Source organism: Brachionichthys hirsutus, chromosome 12 (genome assembly GCF_040956055.1).
Source record: "Brachionichthys hirsutus isolate HB-005 chromosome 12, CSIRO-AGI_Bhir_v1, whole genome shotgun sequence".
NCBI lineage: Eukaryota > Metazoa > Chordata > Actinopteri > Lophiiformes > Brachionichthyidae > Brachionichthys > Brachionichthys hirsutus.
This window is the reverse complement of record NC_090908.1, coordinates 3,044,265-3,068,160: the sequence shown is the minus strand read 5'-3', so window position 1 is coordinate 3,068,160 and position 23,896 is coordinate 3,044,265. Positions and strand designations below refer to the sequence as shown.

General features: G+C 44.6%; 3 protein-coding genes across 3 annotated transcripts in view; 2 read left to right on the top strand and 1 right to left on the bottom strand.

Moving 5' to 3' along the window:
• Window positions 1-396: 396 nt before the first annotated feature.
• The window catches only part of LOC137902394 (zinc finger protein 260-like), a 42,913-nt gene continuing 19,413 nt past the window's right edge, over window positions 397-23,896 (bottom strand). The window contains exons 3-4 of the mRNA XM_068746479.1: window positions 1,760-2,361; window positions 397-1,423 (exon numbers count right to left, since the gene is read on the bottom strand). Coding sequence (XP_068602580.1) covers window positions 728-1,423; window positions 1,760-2,361 — 1,298 coding nt within the window. The 3' untranslated portion in view covers window positions 397-727. The remainder of the gene's footprint in view (window positions 1,424-1,759; window positions 2,362-23,896) is intronic.
• Window positions 6,477-23,765, top strand: LOC137902340 (uncharacterized). Its single transcript, XM_068746426.1, is given in 4 exon segments — window positions 6,477-6,648; window positions 6,793-7,242; window positions 22,103-23,228; window positions 23,230-23,765. Coding segments are annotated over 4 exon segments (1,929 nt in total). The 3' UTR covers window positions 23,411-23,765.
• On the top strand, window positions 10,261-17,102 carry rev1 (REV1 DNA directed polymerase). The gene is made up of 21 exons (XM_068746797.1): window positions 10,261-10,326; window positions 10,465-10,597; window positions 10,797-10,965; window positions 11,045-11,494; window positions 11,586-12,400; window positions 12,527-12,625; window positions 12,738-12,854; window positions 12,940-13,066; window positions 13,150-13,278; window positions 13,392-13,546; window positions 13,610-13,729; window positions 13,815-14,035; window positions 14,129-14,301; window positions 14,391-14,608; window positions 14,688-14,881; window positions 14,963-15,211; window positions 15,868-15,979; window positions 16,178-16,380; window positions 16,584-16,734; window positions 16,813-16,915; window positions 16,991-17,102. Exons 1-21 carry the CDS (start codon window positions 10,261-10,263, stop codon window positions 17,100-17,102), a joined length of 4,116 nt encoding a protein of 1,371 aa, XP_068602898.1.

The following is a 23,896-nucleotide window of genomic DNA, read 5'->3' as shown; positions in this document are numbered from 1 at the left end:
AGAGCGTGTTTTTGGTGCAAAAGAGTCCTCCGCAAACCATCCTGCCCGCTGAAGAGCGTCAACCTGCGCCTTCAGATCCACGGTGAGGCTGAATCCGCGTCACGGGATGGCTTCTGGTCTCCAGGAGCCCTAACCCTAACCCTGCAAACCCTGGTTTTATCATTTCTATTGTCGAACTTTAACTTTCCTTTCCTTTTCTTTTGGCTGTTTTCGGGTCGATAAGGACCCAAAATCACCATAATAGTCTGGGGAAAGTGAGTTTTTCATAATATGGGACCCTTAAAAGAATGTCCTTCGCAACAACTTCCATTTCTGGTTGCTGACGACTTTCAATAATTTCTCTGCAGTCAGAAAACAAAGTGATTTTTAATATATTCACACAGAATGATAGTCATGAATAAAGTATTCAACACAATCAACATTCAAGAACAAATATTTCTGCATAACAGGTTCCCGAAGACAAAGTTCAATTCTCAGCAATCCTGAAAGAGACCAACTCGTTGTACTCCATCTTACAAAAATGTCAAAAAATTGTCAATTCATATACTCAATATATTGTTTCATAGATATGTCAAAGGGAGGCTTTCCCCCCCAGGGTGGACACATTTCATGTGGCGTTTCAAAACATTGGCGTAAGTGAAAGGCTTTTCCCGTTTTTATTGTCATGAGCCTTTTCAAATTAGAATTTTGTGTGAATTGTTCACCAAATGTTTGACAATCATAAGGCTTAACCATCAGTGTGGATTCTCATGTGGACATTCAAATGAGATTTTCTTATGAATTGTTTCCCACATGTTTTACATTCATAAGGCTTCTCACCAGTGTGGATTCTCATGTGATGAATCAAGGCACTCTTCTCTCTGAAATGTTTCCCACATGTTTTACATTCATAGGGCTTCTCACCAGTGTGGATTCTCATGTGACCAATAAGGTGACTTTTCTGTCTGAAAAGTTCCCCACATGTTTTACATTCGTAGGGCTTCTCACCAGTGTGGATGCTCATGTGGTGAATCAAGGTACTCTTCACTCTGAAATGTTTCCCACATGTTTTACATTCATAGGGCTTTTCACCAGTATGGATTCTCATGTGGACATTCAATTTAGATTTTTGTATGAATTGTTTCCCACATGTTTTACAGTCAAAGGGCTTCTCATCAGTGTGGATTCTCATGTGACCAATAAGGTGACTTTTCTGTCTGAAAAGTTCCCCACATGTTTTACATTCGTAGGGCTTCTCACCAGTGTGGACTCTCATGTGGTGAATCAAGGTACTCTTCACTCTGCAATGTTTCCCACATGTTTTACATTCATAGGGCTTCTCACCAGTATGGATTCTCATGTGGACATTCAAATTAGATTTTTGTATGAATTGTTTCCCACATGTTTTACAGTCAAAGGGCTTCTCATCAGTGTGGATTCTCATGTGACCAATAAGGTGACTTTTCTGTCTGAAAAGTTCCCCACATGTTTTACATTCATAGGGCTTCTCACCAGTGTGGATTCTCATGTGCTTAATAAACTGACTTCTCTCTCTGAAATGTTTCCCACATGTTTTACATTCATAGGGATTCTCACCAGTGTGGATTCTCATGTGATTAATAAAGTGACTTTTCACTCTGAAATGTTTCCCACATGTTTTACATTCATAAGGCTTCTCACCGGTGTGGATACTCATATGTTTTTTCAAATCAGATTTTTGTATGAAATACTTCCCACATGTTTTACAGTCAAAGGGCTTCTCATCAACGTGGATTCTCATGTGATCAATTAAGTGACTTTTCGCTCTGAAATGTTTCCCACATGTTTTACATTCATAAGGCTTCTCATCAGTGTGGATTCTCATGTGGACTCTCAGGCTACTCTTTTTTTTGTATCCCATGTTACATACGCTGCAAACATGTGACTTCTTACTGGTGTTATTGTTTCCCTGGATTTGGAACTGTTGCTCAATCTCAGCATCTCTTCTGCTCGTTCCACCTCCCTCATCATGGCTGGCAGATACGTGAGAGCTGTTAGAGATCAGCAGGTCAATGTCTGCTGCTCCTACCACAGAGATTATAACCGGCATGCTGACAACAGACTCGGTCTCTGCTGCACCATCTTCAGCTTTCATGTACAGAGTCTGAACGTCACTCTGGTCATTTTCCTCATGAGCAGGATCCACCATGACGACATCAGTCTCCTGCTTCAGTACAAGCTGCTCTCCCTCCGGACCGGTGAGGAGTTCCTCTGGTTCCTCTTTCAGGTGAGGAAGCTCTGGGTCCTCCTGCTTCATACTGGACTTCACCTCCTGGTTCCAGAGCTGCTGGTCAGCAGGAGCCTCCTCCTCCTCCTCCTTACAGACATGAGGCTGTGGGCGATCTGGAGGGACAGAGAACAAGAGGAGGGTGACGCTATTGTGATGACACAGACGTCTATGATAATGATGATGCATATATTTATTAGATAGAATGTTAAATTATAAGTACAGTCAGACAGTAGCATGTATTACAGTACAAATACAGTCAGACATCCTGTCTAAGAGGAGCATTTCAAAAAAGCCCTTGCGGTCTTGATTCCGCCCTTAAACAATATATATATATTAGGGGTGGGACATTAACGCGTTAATTACAATTAATTAATAAGAAGGACGTTAATTCAAAATATTAACGCATTTTAACGCAGTTTGCATGTCAAAAAACCCGGAACGTTCGTCAGTTCACCATGTTCTGATACGCCACTTATACTGACGCACACAGTCCCAGGCTGACTTGGGGACGAATGGAGACGGGAGAGAGTACTTTTGTAATGTATTTGGTCCGTGCCTGGATTCCGTAGTCACGTGATGACGTAGGCACGTTAGCTTGTTATGTGCGCCGATGTAGCATGTAGTTCCATGACTGACTGCGCCTCATTAAAAGATAAGTTTGTTCCTGAATCTGCCTCCTCCTTCCTACCATCCGCAGAGGTGAAAGACATAACAACTTTGCTGGACGGTAAATTCATTTTCAAAAAACGACCAGATGGGAGAATAGACAAAGCCACCGTGTATTGCAAACTATGCAAAAAAGAGTTTGCCTACCACAGAAGTACCGTAATTCCCGGTGTACAAGCCGCTACTTTTTTCCAATATTTTGAACCTTGCGGTTTATGCAACGACGCGGCAAATTTACGTATATTTTCCCACTTTCGTTACGAGCCGTGTTTCGTTGAAGCCTATTTATTTTCGTTACAAAATTAACGCCCGCCCGCCCGGAGGGAAAGCCCCGCTTGCGCGTAGCTGGGGAGATCCGCGAGAAGCGCCCGGCGCTCGTCCAGAGTCGCCGCCGCCGGACCGCCGTACCCGGTCCCCGCCGCCTGTCCGCCATCCGCTACGCGGCGTCGGACGCGCCGCGTAGCGGGGAAGGAACCCACCCCCTCGACCTCCCGGGCGTCCCCACCCCTGCCGCACCACGCTCCCGCGGACGGAGGATGAGGGGCACGGGGGCAAGGGGGACGGGGACACCCCGCCAGGCGGGCGCGCGCACCGCGCAGCCTCCGACGGGCGGAGAGGGGAGGGCGACGGGGCGACTGCTCCCCCAGCCGCGGCTCGAGCCCAGCCCCGCTTCGCACCCCAGCCCGACCGACCCAGCCCTTAGAGCCAATCCTTATCCCGAAGTTACGGATCTGATTGCACTTGTGGCTTACGAATATGTGCGGCTTATTTTAGTACAAAATATATATATTTTTTAATTCAGTGGGTGCGGCTTTTTCACAGGTGCGCATAATAGTTCAGCAATTACGGTACTTCGCAGCTAGCACAGAAACGGCTCGCGCTAGCGGCTCTGGTCAGCAGCAACTTGACCAAATGACAAATGGATTTAGACGGAAAATGAGCAAGTCAACGTCAGAAACACTGACGAATTCACTCGCAAAGTGGGTTGCCAAAGACTGTAGACCACTATCAGTGGTCGAAGACACAGGTCTACAAGATGTGCTACGGATAGCTGCGTGTGATGAAACTTTTGAAATGCCGTGCAGAAAGACTATTTCAAGCAAAATTCTGCAACTGTACTTACCTTTGTTTGCAATTTTGAAATGAAATGAAATTACCAGCCATTAAATGAGCTTCAGTTAAAAGTCATGTCTGTGTGTATTATTTGATAAGTCGTTCAATACAATTTCTTCGCATAAAAAAATGTTGCTTTTGAGGAAATTATGGTCATGCGATTAATTTCGATTAATTCATTACAAAGCATATAGTTAATTAGTTAAAAAAATTAATCAAGTCCCACCACTAATATATATACAGGAGGAAAAGAGTTACCGTTTGATAAAGAGGAGCAAGGCCGCAAAGCCCTTGCGGCCTTGTTTCCGTCCTCAAACAATATATATATATATATATATATATATTAGTGGTGGGACTTGATTCATTTATATATATATATATATATATATACACACACAAACGAGGAAAAGAGTTACCGCTTGATAAAATATGGATAAATTGACCGTCAAATCTTCCGCTTTATTAATATTTAATGACTTTTTCTTTACCTATAATCCTGTGTAACTTCAATTCGGGTCTAAGGCTGCGATCCAGCAGTCTTTGTTGACGATATATCTTTTCTTCGTCATTGGCGGCAGTTTTCTCAAACTTTCCAAAAACATCCTCTTCCGGAGCTGTTGGTCGCTTTTTAACTACATTTCCCAAAAACTCAAATGAAGACATTTTTTGTTAACCGAAAGAAATACTTGAGAAACAAATAAAATACCGACTTTCACTGATCTCACGTGCGCAGAGAGCTAACGCTGCAAAAGCATCGGTTGACTTCCGGTTGTTGTCTCCCACAGTATCCTCCGACTCGGAAATCATCTAAGCTTTTTTGTTCCGCGGTCGCTGAGGGTAAAACGACGACTACTGGTGGAGGCAATCAAAATTCGAGTGCTTCAAATCAATAGAAAGGAATAATCAACTTCCACTTATTCCAGCAGGGGCTGAAAAACTCGAGAAACTTAATTTCCTGAAATTTAAGTCAAATTTAAAGGAGACATATTATAACCTTCTTCCACAAGTTAAAGCAGTTCTCGGGCACTTATATGAAATATCTGTGCCAGTCTTTTGTTAAAATAACAAACAAATACTGTGTTTTATTGCTTATACGATGCAGACAAGGCGCGTTAACTGGTCCTTAATATACTTTATTCGGAGCTTGCATATTATCTGTGCAGCGCTACCGTCACAGCAATCCTGTTCCATCACGTACAGGTTAGTTCTGCGCATACTCCACTCCTGTGGCATGCTGGGTAATGTAGTTCTTATTTAACTAAACGACGAACAACACGGATACTCCAGGACAGCGTCTGTCATTGCTGTCTCAAACAGTCACCAGAGCTGCATGCAAAGACAAAGATTAAACTAGTGAGAAATAAAATATAAAAGACACAATTAGTGCACTTTATCCACACAATATGGGTCTAATTTATACTGAAAAATATATTTATTCTGTATCAGGATTTGCTTTTACAATTTAGACATTTCTCATTCAATTTTAGAATACAAAATGCTATTAATATTTACATGAATATTGGAGATGTATTTAAATTGCAGCATCTGATTGTAGTATTGATACATTCAGAATGTTCTGACGCACCTTCTGCACGACTTCTAACAATTAAAATAAATGTTTCTCTTGTTATTCTTAGTTCACTAATGTGCATATTGTTTGAAATGCACCAGCACACGTTGGCCTCATGGCCCAGCAGTCTGCTTTAATAAACAACTGAAGTTGTTCAAAAATTGTGTTTCGTTTTCAGTTTGAGTTCAGATGTGGTTTCATTTAGAGAATTTGTGAATTCCTACAAAGTAAAAGTCTTCATGCTCATTTAATTCAAATGAGGGTCCAGATTCACTCAGACGGACTCATCGTGTCGTGTGTTCAGGAACCTGTTTGGAGTTAAACCAACAATAAGAAGTTACAATGTAGAAAAGAGGTGAAGAAACATCCGCTAATGTTGAACATGCAAAGTGAGACTTCAGGGGAGAAAGGATGCAATTATTGAGGGCGAGAAGAAAAAAGTAACTTCAAGTAATAAGTAACCAGTTACTTCTGGCAGGCAGTAATAACTAAAGTAAAGTAATTACTTTTTCCAGCAAGTAACTAGTAATATATTACTGATCTTGAGTAACTTGCCAAACACTGGTGGTTGGATGTGTCCTTTTTTTTTTTTCTTCTTCTTTTTTTATCGTTTTTATCTGTTTTCTGATTTTTTCAGTTGCTGGTGGAATAAGTGGAAGCCGATGACCTCTTTCTGTTGATTTGAAACAGGACATTTTTGAATCCATTCAATCAGCGACAGCGGAAATGAAAAAAAGAATGTTCCTAGTCGGAGGTTTTTTTGGGGGGACAACAACCGGAAGTCAACATATAATTTTAGCAGCGCCAGTTACGAGCGAGCGAAGTCATAGAAAGTCGACATTGTATTTGTTTCTCGGGTATTTAGTTCATTTAAATAAAATGTCTTCGTTTGACTCTTTGAGAGATTTTGCTAAAAACAGACGAACAGCTGCTGATTTCGATATTTCTGGATATTTGGCGAAAACTGTCGTCAGAAACGAAGAAGAGAGAAATCGTCAGCGCGGCCTGCTGGATCCCCGCCTGCAACCCGAGTTGAAGTTACACAGGATCGGTACACGAAACGTTATTTTTAAGGAATGAAACGGAAGTTTTGACGATCATTTAGTCCATATTTTACCAAGCGGTAACTCATTTCTTTATGTGTCTACGTTTGTGTCATCACAATAGCGTCATGCTCCGTTTGTTGTCCCTCCAGATCGCCCACAGCCTCATGTCTGTAAGGAGGAGGAGGAGGAGGCTCCTGTTGACCAGCAGCTCTGGAACCAGGAGGTGAAGTCCAGTATGAAGCAGGAGGACCCAGAGCTTCCTCACCTGAAAGAGGAACCAGAGGAACTCCTCACCAGTCCGGAGGGAGAGCAGCTTGTACTGAAGCAGGAGACTGATGTCGTCATGGTGGATCCTGCTCATGAGGAAAATGACCAGAGTGACGTTCAGACTCTGTACATGAAAGCTGAAGATGGTGCAGCAGAGACCGAGTCTGTTGTCAGCATGCCGGTTATAATCTCTGTGGTAGGAGCAGCAGACATTGACCTGCTGATCTCTAACAGCTCTCACGTATCTGCCAGCCATGATGAGGGAGGTGGAACGAGCAGAAGAGATGCTGAGATTGAGCAACAGTTCCAAATCCAGGGAAACAATAACACCAGTAAGAAGTCACATGTTTGCAGCGTATGTAACATGTGTCACAAAAAAAAGAGTAGCCTGAAAGTCCACATGAGAATCCACACTGGAGAGAAGCCTTACATTTGTAAAACTTGTGGCAAAGCTTTTACACAAATTGGCAGTTTAAAAGGTCACACAATAATCCACACTGGAGAGAAGCCTTTCATTTGTAAAACTTGTGGCAAAGCTTTTACACAAATTGTCAGTTTAAAAGGTCACATGAGAATCCACACTGGAGAGAAGCCTTTCATTTGTAAAACTTGTGGCAAAGCTTTTACACACCCTCAGACACTGAGAGCCCACACAAGAATCCACACTGGAGAGAAGCCTTACATTTGTAAAACTTGTGGCAAAGCTTTTACACGCCCTCACTCACTGGCAAGTCACATGAGAATCCACAGGGCTTAGAATCCTTACAGTTGTAAAACTTCCACCCTGTGGATGTATGTATATTATTTTTGTTTATTATTTGAGTTCATTATTTGCTCCTTAATGTCTACCTACATACTTGACTTAGATGATGTTTTGTTCCGGTAAAAAAAAAAAAAGTTCCACCCTGGTGAGAAGCTCTTACTTTGAAATATATAGGGGGAAAATGTTCAGGATATGAACTGATGATTTTTTTAAAGATTGATTGAGAAATTATTTTAATGAAAAGAAATGTTTGAGACAGAGTTGGTTAAAATTGTTTTGTCTTCATGAACCTGTTTCCTAGAAATATTTGTCCATCAATAATGATGGTGTTCATTGTTTATTCATGAGTGTTAAATGTAATAAATATATTAAACTTTGTCTTCTTACTGCAGGGAAATTATCGAACGTCGTAAGCGACCAGAAGTTGAAGTTTTCCTAAAGGACACTTGGTAAATTAAACTTTCTTATAGTAAGATTTCTTTTGCTGCAAATTTGTTCACTAGCCAAAGAAGACTTTCATCATTTTGGCCAAATCTGTATCTCTACAATTGTCAGATGAATATATTCTTTAAGACTTTTGGTTTAAATCCAACTCTAAACTCATTGCTATCAAGATGTGTTTCCCTTCAGAATGGCTGCACCAGGCTTCAGCTAAAGTGGAAAAAGTCTTGAATAAACCCATTTATCTGGATCAACTCTAAAATTACATCAAACATTTCTGATACATTTCCCAACCCCACTTCTGTGTGTCATCAAATCATTTTTCATTAAATAGCTTGATGATGATGAATATAATTATAAAATAGAATGTTAGAGCAGTACGAGTACAGTCAAACAATAGTATGTATACATACTATTGTTTGACTGTACTTGTACTGTAATGTATTACAATACAAGTACAGTCAAACACCCTTTCTGAGAGGAGCATTTCAAAAAAGCCCTTGCGGTCTTGTTTCCGTTGAAAGTCCTTAGTACATAAACCATTGACATGTAACAATACCAATAAAAAAAATAAAAAAAATACTCCATAGATGCAAAATAGCTTTTAGATCATTTGTGTAAATTCTGCTTGCAGGATAAAGTCTTTACATTTCTGACATGTTTCTTTTTTTTTTTTTTTGATTGTCTTGTTGTTCCCTAATACCTTTGCAGATATTATGGCATCACCTAACAAGTTATTTATTCTATATATATATAATTATACAGTATTTATATTTAAACATACAGCATATAATGTTTTATTGTGAAAATCTATCCGGAAGTACTCCCTTTCGTCTCGCTTATCCTTTGACTGTCGCCCAGAAAGGAGAAAGCAGCAAATGGACCAGGCGCCGCGGTAGAAATGGAGAGCCAAGGAGGCGCTGGGAGGGCGAGTGGAGGCGCTGGACGGACATGGCGAGGCGGCGCAGCAGAATAAGGGATCCCGGTTCGTTCAGAAGAGCTCGGCTCGAAGTGGAGTGTTTCCATTAACCTTCCCAAACCAGCGCGTTACCTGCAGGAGAAGTCTGAGGCTAACGAGCCCGGTCTGACAGCGGGGAAGGTGAGTGGCTGTTTGTTTACAGCGTCACTGACGCCGCGGGGGGGTCGTCCTGTACCCCGACCTCGCTGTTTGGGGGCTGGTTTTACTGCATTTTTTTTATTTTATTTATTGTCTTCATACAAACACGCTGGTAGGCGCACTTTGGCTTGCTTTAAATGTTACAGTTGCGTCATGGCGCAGCGACAAGCTTGAATAGCTCGTAGGCTAGCTGTAAGTGTCTTTGAGAGTTGCTAGGCTAACGTTAGCTACCTCCAGGAGAGTGTGTGTGTTCCGGTGCCACATGGGGGGGCGGGGGGGCAGACGACGTGCCCGGGCATGCCCTTGTATCATAACTAATAGAAAACATACAGCGAATTCACAGCTGCAGCCACAAACAGGCAGTTAATGAGGCTGTTTGTTGCTGGACTGTTTTAACAACGACCAGCAAGACTTGCTGCAAAAATGTTCACTTAATGTTGCAAACTCTAAAACAATAAGACGTCACAGCCTCCAGGGGTCGTCCCCTGGGGTGACGTCACAGCCTCCAGGGGTCGTCCCCTGGGGTGACGTCACAGCCTCCAGGGGTCGTCCCCTGGGGATGACCTCACAGCCTCCAGGGGTTGTCCTAGGGGATGACCTCACGTCCTCCAGGGGTCGTCCCCTGGGATGATGTCACAGCCTCCAGGGGTCGTCCCCTGGGGTGACCTCACAGCCTCCAGGGGTCGTCCCAGGGGGTGACGTCACAGCCTCCAGGGGTCGTCCCAGGGGGTGACCTCACAGCCTCCAGGGGTCGTCCCCCTGGGATGACGTCACAGCCTCCAGGGGTCGTCCCCTGGGATGTTTGTTTGTGCAAATTGGGCCCAAAGATTGTGTGATTTTTAAATACCTTCAGTGAATGATGATGAGACGGTTCTCATGCGGCATCATTTGTGTATGGAAGTCCACATTACACATTATATAGTCTATTTCTTCTCCAGATAAAGGGGGGGGGGGGGGGTCTGGAGATGGAAGATCGGGGCGGTGATGACGGTGACGAGGAGCTGCTCTTGTGATTTCAGGCAGCTCAGCATGAGTCGGGATGGGTGGATGAAAAAGAAAGCCAAAGCTGCTGGAGACAATGGTTGGGCTGAGAGGGTGAGTATCGGCGTTTGGGTTTCCGTGCTCCGTCGGGGCCGATGTGGTTCATGTCAGCGGGGTCGGTCGCCGTGAGCAGGTTTCTAACCCGCAGCCCCCCCCCCCCCCCCCCCCACTTCTGTCCTCCTTGCGTTTAAGGGCGGCTACATGGCTGCCAAAGTGTCTAAACTGGACGAGCAGTTTAGGCTTGAAGCCCCCAGAGAGAAACAGAAGGAAGGGTTGTGCTCCAGCGTTTTCCGTGGAGTGTCCATATATGTCAACGGATATACAGGTAATGCTAATGCTAATGCTAATGCTAATGCCGTCGCATCACAAACGTGTCTCTCTTCGCTTTATAAAACGGGCTCCAGCTTGTTTCCTCATTGGGATGTGAGTCCAGGTGGCCATTTTGTAATGTAACACCCTAAAACCTTTGTTCGCTGATGACATCACTTCCCCCTCCTCGTGCGCTTCCTGCCCCCCCCGAACAGATCCCAGCGCGGACGAGCTGCGCAGGCTGATGATGCTGCATGGCGGCCAGTTCCACAGCTACTACTCTCGCACGAAGACCTCCCACATCATCACTAACAACTTGCCAAACAGCAAGATTCAGGCGCTCAAAGGGGAGAAGGTCGTCAGGCCGGAGTGGATCACCGACAGGTGCGTTTCCGAATTCGTCCCGTTCTATAAAACATCATCAGAAGTATCCTGTATTTACTTTCTTTGTTTTTTTAAACAGCATCAAGGCTGGGCGTCTCCTGCCTTCCCTCCAGTACCAGCTGTACGCGAAGCAGAAAGGCCCACTCTACCCCGGCGTGGCTCTGCGGCAGACCTCGGAGATTGCCGGGCCCAGCCACGGGCTTCTCCATCAAAAGCTCCACCCGCCCCAGCTCGGCATTCAGTCGTCATCCAGCTGCCACCATGGCGGCGTCCCTCAGCCCCTTTACCAAAGCAACCTTCAACCTCGCTTCATGCAGCAAAGCTCGCTCCAGCCGGGCCGCTTGGCGTGCAGTAACCTCAACGCAGAGTCCAGGAGCAGGAATCTGTCGAACCCAAGTCCCACAGAACACCCACACAACCCGCCACGGTCTCCTCCTCACACGCCTCGTCCCGGTCCCCCCCGCCGGAACGCTTACCAACCACAACCTCAGATCAACGCTTCCTGCTGCAAGGAAGGAGAAGTACACATGTGAGTACCCGGCCTCCTTATGTTATTTTTTTATTGGAGCATCTTTGTACTTTCTGACATATTAAATAAGAATCTCTCCTTTATCTCACAGAAATGGATTCTTTCAGACCTCACTGGATACGATGAGCCATTCAAAAATGAATGAAATGCCAGAGTGTGGCAGAGATGATCCCGTCTCTCAGGTGGCGCGTGAGCCACCCCTGACCAATGGACACGCTCACACTCTAAACGGTGCCTTAATGGACGAGGACGTGTCCCCCCGAACAGAGGGTCCCTCTGTGGACGGGGAAATGAAAGAGTTCATTCTCAAGAGTCCCGACGATCAGCCTCCAGCGCAGTTTCAGGCGAAACCCGACCCGTATGAGTTCCCCCACAGTCCCCCGAAGCGATCTGACCGGTCCTCTGTCCTCCCGGAGCAACGCAGCTCACAAAGAGCCAGCGAGCATAGCTCCGCGCCTCCACACCCCACCCGCCAGGAGGCTTCCAAAGCCCCCACCGGCCACCTGCCCTCTGAGCCGCTCCACTCGCCCCGTCCGGCTGATTCAAAGGCCGAAAAGAAGAGCCCTCTTTCGCATTCGCCGGCTCGGCTGAACGGAAGTCACCACGGCGTCTTTTCATCCGACGCGGCCTCGCTAAGCACAACAAACACGACAACCGCTTCTGGTCCGGCCTCTGACCAATCAGCGGCAGCGGCGGGGGTCTCGGCGCCGCTGCTGGCTCAGACGGGAGGTTTGATCGCCGACTTCTACTCTCACTCGCGGCTCCACCAGATCTCCACGTGGAGGACGGGCTTTTCAGAGTACGTCAATGAGCTGCACGGGAAACGGAAAGCGGCCGCCGCCGCCTCCTTTCCTGGGAAGGACAAACTGAAGAAGTCTGTGGCTCGGCTCTCTGCAGACTGTCGAGGTCATTTTATTAAAGTTGTGTCACAGTTTAAACACAGACGTGCACGTGGCGTGATTAGATCACGTGTTGATACCTCTTTGTAATGATTTTCTGACGCTGTTATGCATTTATTATTTGTATGATCAGGCATGGCGGCACCCGCCAGCGTGAACTCGTGCGTTCTCCACGTGGACATGGACTGTTTCTTTGTGTCGGTGGGGATAAGACATCGGCCCGAGCTCAGAGGTAAGGCTCCGTGGGTTTTAAATCCCGTTTGGTTTGAGATGCGTTCGAGTCATGAAGTCGTATCATGTATCCACTCGACGCTCCTGAGAGTTGCCGCCCCCCCCCCCCCCAGGGAAGCCTGTCGCTGTCACCAGTAACCGTGGCGAGGGCAGAGTTCCTCGGCGGGTCGGGACCAACCCTCGGCTGGAGCAGCAGTACTACCAGAGGAAACGAGCTCCTCCCCATCCTGGTGAGCTTCTTGGTGTTTCTCTGTTGATCTTCACCTTCACGCTCCTGGCTCAGTGGTTTTCCTTTAGCAACGTCCTCCTTTTCAGAGGGGGGGGGTGCGGAACTAGACGGAACTCCCTCACAAGAAAGTCCGGACGTACGCGGTAACGGAGAGGACCGGGATGCCGCTGCTCTGTCCATGGCAGAGATTGCTTCTTGCAGTTATGAAGCCAGGTGAAGATTGCTTCCTCCATTTAGCGGAGAATGTGAATGTTTGTGTTCGTTGCTTACGTGGAGACGTTGGTTGTGTGCCACAGGCAAGCTGGCGTGAGGAATGGCATGTTTTTTGGCAGAGCGAAGCAGCTGTGTCCCTCGCTGCAGTCTGTCCCATATGATTTTGAGGCCTACAAAGAGGTAGCGCTCGCCATGTATGAGACTCTGGCAGGGTACGGTGAAGTTCCTCATCGATTCCTGGCTCGTATACTGTGTGTGTGTGTGTGTGTGTATAAAATGATTTCAAGCACAACTCCTCAGTGGTTTGTTTTTTTTCTTTTTGCAGTTACACCCATGACATTGAGGCTCTCAGCTGTGATGAAGTGTTGATGGACGGTTCCTCTCTGCTGGCCGAGTTGGGTGTCGGCCCAGAAGATCTGGCAAAAGCGATCAGAGCAGACATCAATGACAAGACGGGATGCTGTGCTTCGGTGGGCATGGGTGAGTCTCTAACGCAAAAAGAAATCAATTTATATTTCGCTCTGAACCGACTCCTCTGTTCAGGGTCCAACATCCTCTTGGCTCGGCTTGCGACCCGGAAGGCCAAGCCGGATGGGCAGTACCTCTTAAGGTCGGAGGAGGTGGATGACTTCATCAGGGACCTGCCGGTGACCAGCCTGCCAGGTAGACGCGTCGCCGTCGGCTGCTTTTGACCCTCCGCTTGCTAGCAGCGAATGTATGATTGCAGTTCCTTGTTCTTCTCTGCTAGGTGTGGGGCCTGTTATGGGCAGAAAGCTAGCTGCTGTAGGCGTGAGGGCATGTGGAGACCTCCAGCAGGTGTCTCTCCCTCAGCTGCAGAAGAAGTTTGGACCCCGGACCGGACAAACCCTCTTCCGCTTCTGCAGGGGCCTGGACGACCGGCCGGTTCGCTACGAGAAGGAGAGGAAGTCCGTCTCGGCCGAGATGAATTACAACATCCGCTTCGTGGAGGTTAGATTGACTGTTTTCATCGCTTTTCCTTCTCGCCCTCCTTGCATGTCCCACGTAGCATTACCTCTGTCGTACCGCTGCCTCTGTGAACAGGTTGAAGAGGCGGAGTGTTTCCTGACTAACTTGTCAATGGAGGTGCAGAAGCGTTTACAACAAGCAGGGCTGAGGGGCCGCAGAGTTACACTTAAGGTCATGGTCCGCAAGGTCGGCGCTCCGCTTGAGCCGGCTAAATACGGGGGTCACGGAATATGCGATAACCTTGCCAGGTAGGAGACAGACTGTGACCCCCAGGATGCTAGGAATGAGTGGTAGGGTCATCCCCGTTGCGCTGACGCGTCTCTGTCTGTACTGTCAGAACTGTGATGCTTCCTGAATCCACCGACAGCGGTCAGCTGATCGCCGCTGCTGTCATCAAGCTATTCCACGCCATGAAGCTGCAGGTCCAGGATATGAGGGGGGTCGGCATCCAGGTTCAGCTTCTCGATGGAGGCGCCCACCAGGACTCCACGGCTCCCCGGACGCGCTCCATCAAAGAGATGTTGCTGGACAAAGGAATAAGTGCTAAAAAAAGAGGTTTGTGTGAAGTGTTCACATTTTAGCTCGTCTTTACGTTGCGTGTGAAATCTGTTGGCTTCTCACATTATCGTCGCAGATGCTGCTGACAGCAGGAAACCTCAGAAAAGCGCTTCCGTAACCGTCGCACCGTCGTCTGACTCCACCCCTCGTCCTCCGTCCACCCCTGAGCCGGTCCCAGGAACAAGTAGAGACCAGCAGACGTGCAGACAAACCTCGACTGATTCTCGAACACGAATAAACGTCAGCATCGAGGTCCCCTCCCCTTCGCAGGTTAGGATGTGCCTGATTGGCTAAACAATAGCGGAGCCAATGGATGTTTTCCTTCACTTGTACTTACTTACACTGCACAAGGTGGATCGGTCCGTGCTGGAGGCCTTGCCTGTGGAGCTGAGAGAGCAAGTGGAGCAGGCGTGGCTCAAACAAGATGTCAGACAAAGTAACCATCGGTCACAGAGTCCTCATCCATCCTCTCCTCTTCGTCCTCCTCCTCCTCCCACTGCCCCTGGCCTGTACGCTCCGCCTGCTGGAACCCTGGTTCTGCAGATCCCAAACCAGCCAGACAGCCCAGGGATTGTACTGGAGCTACCAAACTTCTCGCAGGTAGACATTCTTCTGTTTGGGCCGTTAAATTGGAATTTCCTTTTACAACACGGGATAAGAAAAAATAAAAATGCTTTTATCGTAGCGGTTGATAAAATGGTTTTACTATGGATTCAATTTTATCAGACCATCATCCACAGGTGATATAACACTTACAATCGATGCGGTTGCTATTCCCTTTGTTTTAACAACCAAATAGGAGCGCTGGTGTAGAAGTCTAAGAAACATACGGCTGCAGACCAGTCAGCAAAACGTTTATAAAAAGAATACTTGAAATTAGCAATCGGCATTAGTTTATGGTATTTTAAGAACAATTTCATTGCTTCATTTTGCTATCAAACATTTACGAAGGGAAACTGATATTACAATAAAAAATAAAAATAAAAGATCTCCAGAATTGTTTGGAAAGGAGTTTAAAGATCACGTTAAAGTATTTAACTACTTCAGTTTCTGGGGAGAGAGGTTTTTCCTGCCGGGATGTATTCCTCACGCAACAGCAGTAACTCCTGCAAACCCACTTCAATAAGTACTTGGATCTAGTACCAGGTGTCTGTTGTTTAACTGCTGGAATGGCAAAAACTGATCTCAGGATGTTTTATATATGATCTAAACTTCATTTCATTAAGTCATACAGACTTTCACGTTTCTGAATGCAGGTTGATCCGGACGTATTTGCTGTCCTACCCAAAGAGCTCCAGGAAGAGCTGAAGTCTGCCTACAACCACGTCACAAATGTTCAGCCACGTGCAAAACTGCCGAAGACCTCAGGTTAATACGTTGTTCTTTCTTTATCGGTATTAGAGATGCAGCAGATCATTTTGTGACATTCTGTGTTATATATTCCTTCTTGTAACCATTGTTCTAACTAATATTGATGTATTTGATGTGACAGCTTTAATGGTATAATGGTCTAATACTCGTGCGTCCATGATCCGTATGATCAGACTCCCGTTCTCTTGGTTTTAGCAGCAGAACAGAAGAATCCACTGCTGCAGCTCAAACAGTCAGGAGTTGGAGTCGCTCGGGTGAAACGTCGCTGCAAGAGAAAAAATGCACTGAGCCCCGTTAAGAAAGGCCCCTCCCCCGTGAAGAGGCATCGGACGACAAACAGCCCTGCCAAAATCCTGCCAGCTCCTAAAAAATCACCGGAACCAATGAACGCAGTAAAGGTGGGGCTTTCTAACAGTCAGTAAAGCATCTTGTACATTCTACGTTTTTAAAAATGCTTTCGATTATGAGATTATAGATTCCGCCCATATTGGCGGCGCGCTCCGGTCGCAGCGGCTGAGAACTAACTCTCCATTCTCGCCTTGTAGTTTTATTGTGCAATTCGTATAATGACAATAAAGGCTTCTTCTTTTGTTTTCCTCAGACTGAAAACGGTCCCTCCACGTCAGCCTCCAAACCAGAGATCACAGGGTCTCTGTCCAAATTCATTCCCCGTCGCACTCCAACATTGGCCGGAGCCTGTGACCTGACGGACGTTAAAACACTCCTGAAGGAGTGGGTCACCACCATAACGGGTACACGGAGAGGAAGGAGTCTCCTTATGCGTTCCCTGAGGATGGAATAGATGATTTATTCACCTGATTTGTTTTTAGAACCCATGGAGGAGGACATCCTGCAAGTAGTGAGGTATTGCACTGATCTGATTGATGATAAAGATCTGGAAAGGTTGGATCTGATCATAAAATATATGAAGAGGTGAGTTCTGTCCATTCCGCTAACCCCGCCCTCTTAGTTTCGTTCTGACGCGTTCTATTGATCCTTTCTCTGCAGGCTCATGCAGCAGTCGGCGGAGTCTGTGTGGAGCATGGCTTTTGACTTCATCCTAGATAATGTGCAGCTGGTTGTGCAGCAGGCTTACGGCAGCACGCTGAAGGTAGCATGAAGACGGAGTTGTACTTTTTCACGGCATTACTTTGGTGCTTTCACATCAAGTACGACGCCTGGATGATGTTTGTTCTCCTCGACTGTGACGGAACTGCCAGACTATTCTCAGTGGCCTACTGAGACGCACATTCACAACCTTGAAACACTCACAGGGAGGGACGATTAACACCAACTGATTAGCAGGAACTGTGTTTAAAATCTACTCGCCAAAAACCAGAGCAGATGATTATTGTAGCAGCTTTTGCAATTTCATCACTTTTTTTTATTATGTAGTTCTTTTCTAAACAATACTAAGACTTGTTTTTAAATGTGTGGCAATTTTTTAATAAATGTTTTTTTTTACAGCTATTTCTAATTAATCCAGTCTGAGCCAGACATTGTAAAATTGAAAGTTGTTTCTCCTGCCGGGTTTTTTTTCCATCTAAGGAAGCTGTTCCTAAAGAAGAAATATCATGTACAGTATCAGACCGATTTTGAGGTTTATTTTTGACTCAAATATGGAGTTACATAATTTTAAAATGATCACAGTAGCTTCTCATTTCAGAATCAGTGTGGTAACTCTCCTCAGACATCACACGCGTGATGATCACAGAAATGGTAGTAGTAGAATCTCGCATCATTGCATCTTTGGTGCTCCATGCCTCACGTCCTGACCTGTAAAACAACAGCCGTGTCACAAAGACGGTAATACAGTCCACTGCATAAAATAGCATCTGCTTTTTTTTGCTGTCTCAAAAAAAGTGCCAAACCCTGTTATAATAGTGTGTAAATACTGTTTTTAAGATAGACTTGTTTAAGGTTTTACATGGAGGGTTGACCTCTCGCATTGTTTACATGTAGTGAATTCTTAGTAATTGTCTTTGAAATCTTCTCACTTTCTTAACTCTTAAATGTTTAACATCTAAATCAGAAGCCGGCCAAAGTGCTTCGCAGGGGTAAAGTGTTCATTCTCAGGAGCACTCGAACTTGAAAAGATGCTGAAGGGGTTGTGGTAATTAGTACGCACCCGATGCATAATTCTTTTTCTACAAAAAAATGAAGATGTCCCTTCAAGATAATGTTAGATTTCATGCAGCCTTTGCATTTTGGGGCAATTGTGTTTTCCCAGTGTGTTTATTCAATAGTTATCAGTGTAACTGATGTAAATAATGAAATAGTGCTGGATTTGCTTCAGAACAAGTGGCCCCCATTTTTTCAGTCTTGGAATTAATCTGCTGTTTAAACTCTTGGGCAATGGCCATTGTTTCTGGGATTCTAGTGCAGCCAGCAGATATCTGAGAAAAGGTATCCTGGCTAAGAATTGTGCTACTGTGTGCCAATCAATGTTTAAAAGTTGATCAGCAACTTCAGATGCAAGACGGGATTGGAGTCCAGAGACAGCTTATCGTTAAAAAACACATGACTGTAGATAAATGTCGTCAGAGGAGACTGCATTTCATCCGCCGTGTGATCTCTACCTGGACGGAGACATTTCATACCAAAACCTAGTCTCTTATGTGCCCATGTAGATACATTGGAGGTATTTGTATGACTTGTTGCTACATCATCGTAGTTCTGTGAAGTTACCATTTTTAACGGGTCAGTCAAAGTACTCTGCAGATGCAGCTGGTTGGCTTGTGATCCCGCCATGCACAATTTGTGTGTGGATGAGAGGTTTATATCAAATGTCTGTATATGCAAACTCAATCAATACGTCGTTGTTTTTAAAAACGTGTTAAAATGAATGTAATTCAGAATGTGCAAGTCTCCACTCAGTTTCAAAATGTTTGCTTCTCTTCGCTTGTCATATCTTGCCAGATGTTAAAGTTGGCCGGGCTTGACTTTCTCTAAACTGGCTTGTGCCTGAAGACCTGAAGCTGTGAACTTGTTTGTAAGTTTTCTAAAGCTTGGTAATAAACTGTAAACTTTCAACCGGTTTATTCGTCCTTGTCAATTTTTAAGCTACAGATTGGCTTGTTGAAATAGTCGTTCAAGCGAACGATGCTTTTGATGCTCGATTACCTTTCTGAAGATGTATCTGCATCACTGAGCGGGCACGGTGGCGCGGTGCGTGGCGGAACAGTGACTTGTGGGCAGTGTTGGGAGAGTTACTCAAGATCAGTAATATATTACTAGTTACTTGCTGGAAAAAGTAATTACTTTACTTTAGTTATTACTCCCTGCCAGAAGTAACTGGTTACTTATTACTTGAAGTTACTTTTTTCTTCTCGCCCTCAATAATTGCATCCTTTCTCCCCTGAAGTCTCACTTTGCATGTTCAACATTAGCGGATGTTTCTTCACCTCTTTTCTACATTGTAACTTCTCATTGTTGGTTTAACTCCAAACAGGTTCCTGAACACACGACACGATGAGTCCGTCTGAGTGAATCTGGACCCTCATTTGAATTAAATGAGCACAAGGACTTTTACTTTGTAGGAATTCACAAATTCTCTAAATGAAACCACATCTGGACTCAAACTGAAAACGAAACACAATTTTTGAACAACTTCAGTTGTTTATTAAAGCAGACTGCTGGGCCACGAGGCCAACGTGTGCTGGTGCATTTCAAACAATATGCACATTAGTGCACTAAGAATAACAAGAGAAACATTTATTTTAATTGTTAGAAGTTGTGCAGAAGGTGCGTCAGAACATTCTGAATGTATCAATACTACAATCAGATGCTGCAATTTAAATACATCTCCAATATTCATGTAAATATTAATAGCATTTTGTATTCTAAAATTGAATGAGAAATGTCTAAATTGTAAAAGCAAATCCTGATACAGAATAAATATATTTTTCAGTATAAATTAGACCCATATTGTGTGGATAAAGTGCACTAATTGTGTCTTTTATATTTTATTTCTCACTAGTTTAATCTTTGTCTTTGCATGCAGCTCTGGTGACTGTTTGAGACAGCAATGACAGACGCTGTCCTGGAGTATCCGTGTTGTTCGTCGTTTAGTTAAATAAGAACTCCATTACCCAGCATGCCACGGGAGTGGAGTATGCGCAGAACTAACCTGTACGTGATGGAACAGGATTGCTGTGACGGTAGCGCTGCACAGATAATATGCAAGCTCCGAATAAAGTATATTAAGGACCAGTTAACGCGCCTTGTCTGCATCGTATAAGCAATACAACACAGTATTTGTTTGTTATTTTAACAAAAGACTGGCACAGATTGTTAGGGTTTTCCTTAACCCTCCCCGGTTCTTCTTCTCCGTGTGGGTGCGTGGTCAATAAAGAGGATTTGGGTCATGATTAAGATATTTATATAACATGCAGATCAATACAAGTTGGTTCAGATATCAGCGCTGAGGTTCGATCCTGCTCCGTGTGTCTGTCTCAGGTCCGAACAAAGGGCCGCCCTCTGCGTCCGCGTCTTTCAATGTCCATGAGTCCGGCCCCCTCCAGGTGGGGGTCCCGCCCCAGCCAATCTAAGCCCATGTTTATCTGTGTTGTGTGATGTCACTGTTGTGATGCGTTCAATTGAAATCAGTCATTACAATAACAAACTAAATGTAGCGCGTTCCTAGTGGCGTCGGCATGTAATTACTTTGTGGAATCCCATCTAAATACGGAAATTCCCTACACAGATATTTCATATAAGTGCCCGAGAACTGCTTTAACTTGTGGAAGAAGGTTATAATATGTCTCCTTTAAATTTGACTTAAATTTCAGGAAATTAAGTTTCTCGAGTTTTTCAGCCCCTGCTGGAATAAGTGGAAGTTGATTATTCCTTTCTATTGATTTGAAGCACTCGAATTTTGATTGCCTCCACCAGTAGTCGTCGTTTTACCCTCAGCGACCGCGGAACAAAAAAGCTTAGATGATTTCCGAGTCGGAGGATACTGTGGGAGACAACAACCGGAAGTCAACCAATGCTTTTGCAGCGTTAGCTCTCTGCGCACGTGAGATCAGTGAAAGTCGGTATTTTATTTGTTTCTCAAGTATTTCGTTCGGTTAACAAAAATGTCTTCATTTGAGTTTTTGGGAAATGTAGTTAAAAAGCGACCAACAGCTCCGGAAGAGGATGTTTTTAGAAAGTTTGAGAAAACTGCCGCCAATGACGAAGAAAAGATATATCGTCAACAAAGACTGCTGGATCGCAGCCTTAGACCCGAATTGAAGTTACACAGGATTATAGGTAAAGAAAAAGTCATTAAATATTAATAAAGCGGAAGATTTGACGGTCAATTTATCCATATTTTATCAAACGGTAACTCTTTTCCTCGTGTATATATATATTAGTGGTGGGACTTGATTCATAACAATATATATATATATTGTTTAAGGACGGAAACAAGGCCGCAAGGGCTTTTTTGAAATGCTCCTCTTAGACAGGATGTTTGACTGTACTTGTACTGTAATACATGCTACTGTCTGACTGTACTTGTACTGTAATACATGCTACTGTTTGACTGTACTTGTACTACATGCTACTGTCTGACTGTACTTGTACTGTAATACATGCTACTGTCTGACTGTACTTGTACTTTAACATTCTATCGAATAACTAGAAAGACAATCAGAGATTGCAGGCCCTCGCCTCCAATAGACTATTCGATCTTGTGAGACAGTAAACAGGGCTTCCGGATCAGAGGGGCCAAACCTGCTCTAGCTTGCTGCTCCGGAACGTACTACAAGACTCCTTCTGGACTCTTTTTCCCATCATGCCATTCGTGTCCCTCCCTCTTAAAGTGGCAGTTTGCAGCACAGGCACGATTCCAGATGTAAAAAATAATTATAGAATCTGGATCCAGATCCGGATCAACGCCATTCTCGGGGAGGACCAAGCCACGGACAGAACCTTGCTTGTGTAAAACTTTCAAGTCGATTGGGTTCCTAGTTTTTGAGTCATGCGCTCGGACAGACAGACAAACGGACAAACGCACCCAATTGCAATACCCTCGCTTCTGCTTTGGCGAGGGTAAATATATTCATCATCATCATCATAGACGTCTGTATCATCACAATGGCGTCACCCTCCTCTTGTTCTCTGTCCCTCCAGATTGCCCACAGCCTCATGTCTGTAAGGAGGAGGAGGAGGAGGAGGAGGCTCCTGCTGACCAGCAGCTCTGGAACCAGGAGGTGAAGTCCAGTATGAAGCAGGAGGACCCAGAGCTTCCTCACCTGAAAGAGGAACCAGAGGAACTCCTCACCAGTCCGGAGGGAGAGCAGCTTGTACTGAAGCAGGAGACTGATGTCGTCATGGTGGATCCTGCTCATGAGGAAAATGACCAGAGTGACGTTCAGACTCTGTACATGAAAGCTGAAGATGGTGCAGCAGAGACCGAGTCTGTTGTCAGCATGCCGGTTATAATCTCTGTGGTAGGAGCAGCAGACATTGACCTGCTGATCTCTAACAGCTCTCACGTATCTGCCAGCCATGATGAGGGAGGTGGAACGAGCAGAAGAGATGCTGAGATTGAGCAACAGTTCCAAATCCAGGGAAACAATAACACCAGTAAGAAGTCACATGTTTGCACATTATGTAACATGTGTCACAAAAAAAAGAGTAGCCTGAGAGCCCACATGAGAATCCACACTGATGAGAAGCCTTATGAATGTAAAACATGTGGGAAACATTTCAGAGAGAAAATTACCTTTATTAATCACATGAGAATCCACAATGATGAGAAGCCTTATGAATGTAGAGCATGTGGGAAACATTTCAGAGAGAAAAGTCACTTTATTGATCGCATGAGAATCCACATTGATGAGAAGCCCTTTGACTGTAAAACATGTGGGAAACAATTCATAAAAAAATCTGATTTGAAAAGACACATGAGAATCCACACTGGTGAGAAGCCTTATGAATGTAAAACATGTGGGAAACATTTCAGAGAGAAAAGTACCTGTATTACCCACATGAGAATCCACACTGGTGAGAAGCCCTATGAATGTAAAACATGTGGGAAACATTTCAGAGATAAAAGTAGCTTTATTAATCACATGAGAATCCACACTGGTGAGAAGCCCTTTGACTGTAAAGCATGTGGGAAACATTTCAGAGTGAAAAGTCACTTTATTGATCACATGAGAATCCACACTGGTGAGAAGCCCTATGAATGTAAAACATGTGGGAAACAATTCATGCGAACATCTGCTTTGAAAAGACACATGAGAATCCACAATGAAGCCTCATGAATGTAAAACATGTGGGAAACGTTTCAGAGAGAAAAGTACCTTTATTAATCACATGAGAATCCACACTGATGAGAAGCCCTATGAATGTAAAACATGTGGGAGACAATTCATACAAAAATCAGATTTGGAAAGAGACATGAGAATCCACACTGATGGTTCAGCCTCGTGATTGTCAAACATTTGGTGAACAATTCACACCAAATTCTAATTTGAAAAGGCTCATGACAATAAAAACGGGAAAAGCCTTTCAGTTACGCCAATGTTTTGAAACGCCACATGAAATGTGTCCACCCTGGGGGGGAAGGCCTCCCTTTGACATATCTGTGAAACAATATATTGAGTATATGAAATGACAATTTTTTGATATTTTTGTAAGATGGAGTACAACGAGTTGGTTTCTTTCAGAAGGATTGCTGAGAATTGAACTTTGTCTTCAGGAACCTGTTATGTAGAAATATTTGTTCTTGAATGTTGATTGTGTTGAATACTTTGTTCATGACTATCATTCTGTGTGAATATATTAAAAATCACTTTGTTTTCTGACTGCAGAGACATTATTGTTACGCCCATCAGCTCATTCCTATGTTGTTTTCAGAGTTGAACACGTGACTGCACGTTCTTCAGTTTCTGTTGCCAAATTGGGATTAAGAAATGT

Excerpts from the sequence above, each read along its gene's own strand:
- rev1 (XM_068746797.1), top strand. The coding sequence starts at position 10,261 with ATGAGTCGGGATGGGTGGATGAAAAAGAAAGCCAAAGCTGCTGGAGAC. Across the intron at positions 10,598-10,796 it reads ATATGTCAACGGATATACAG|ATCCCAGCGCGGACGAGCTG; the intron begins GTAATGCTAATG and ends CCCCCCGAACAG. Across the intron at positions 12,626-12,737 it reads ACATCGGCCCGAGCTCAGAG|GGAAGCCTGTCGCTGTCACC; the intron begins GTAAGGCTCCGT and ends CCCCCCCCCCAG.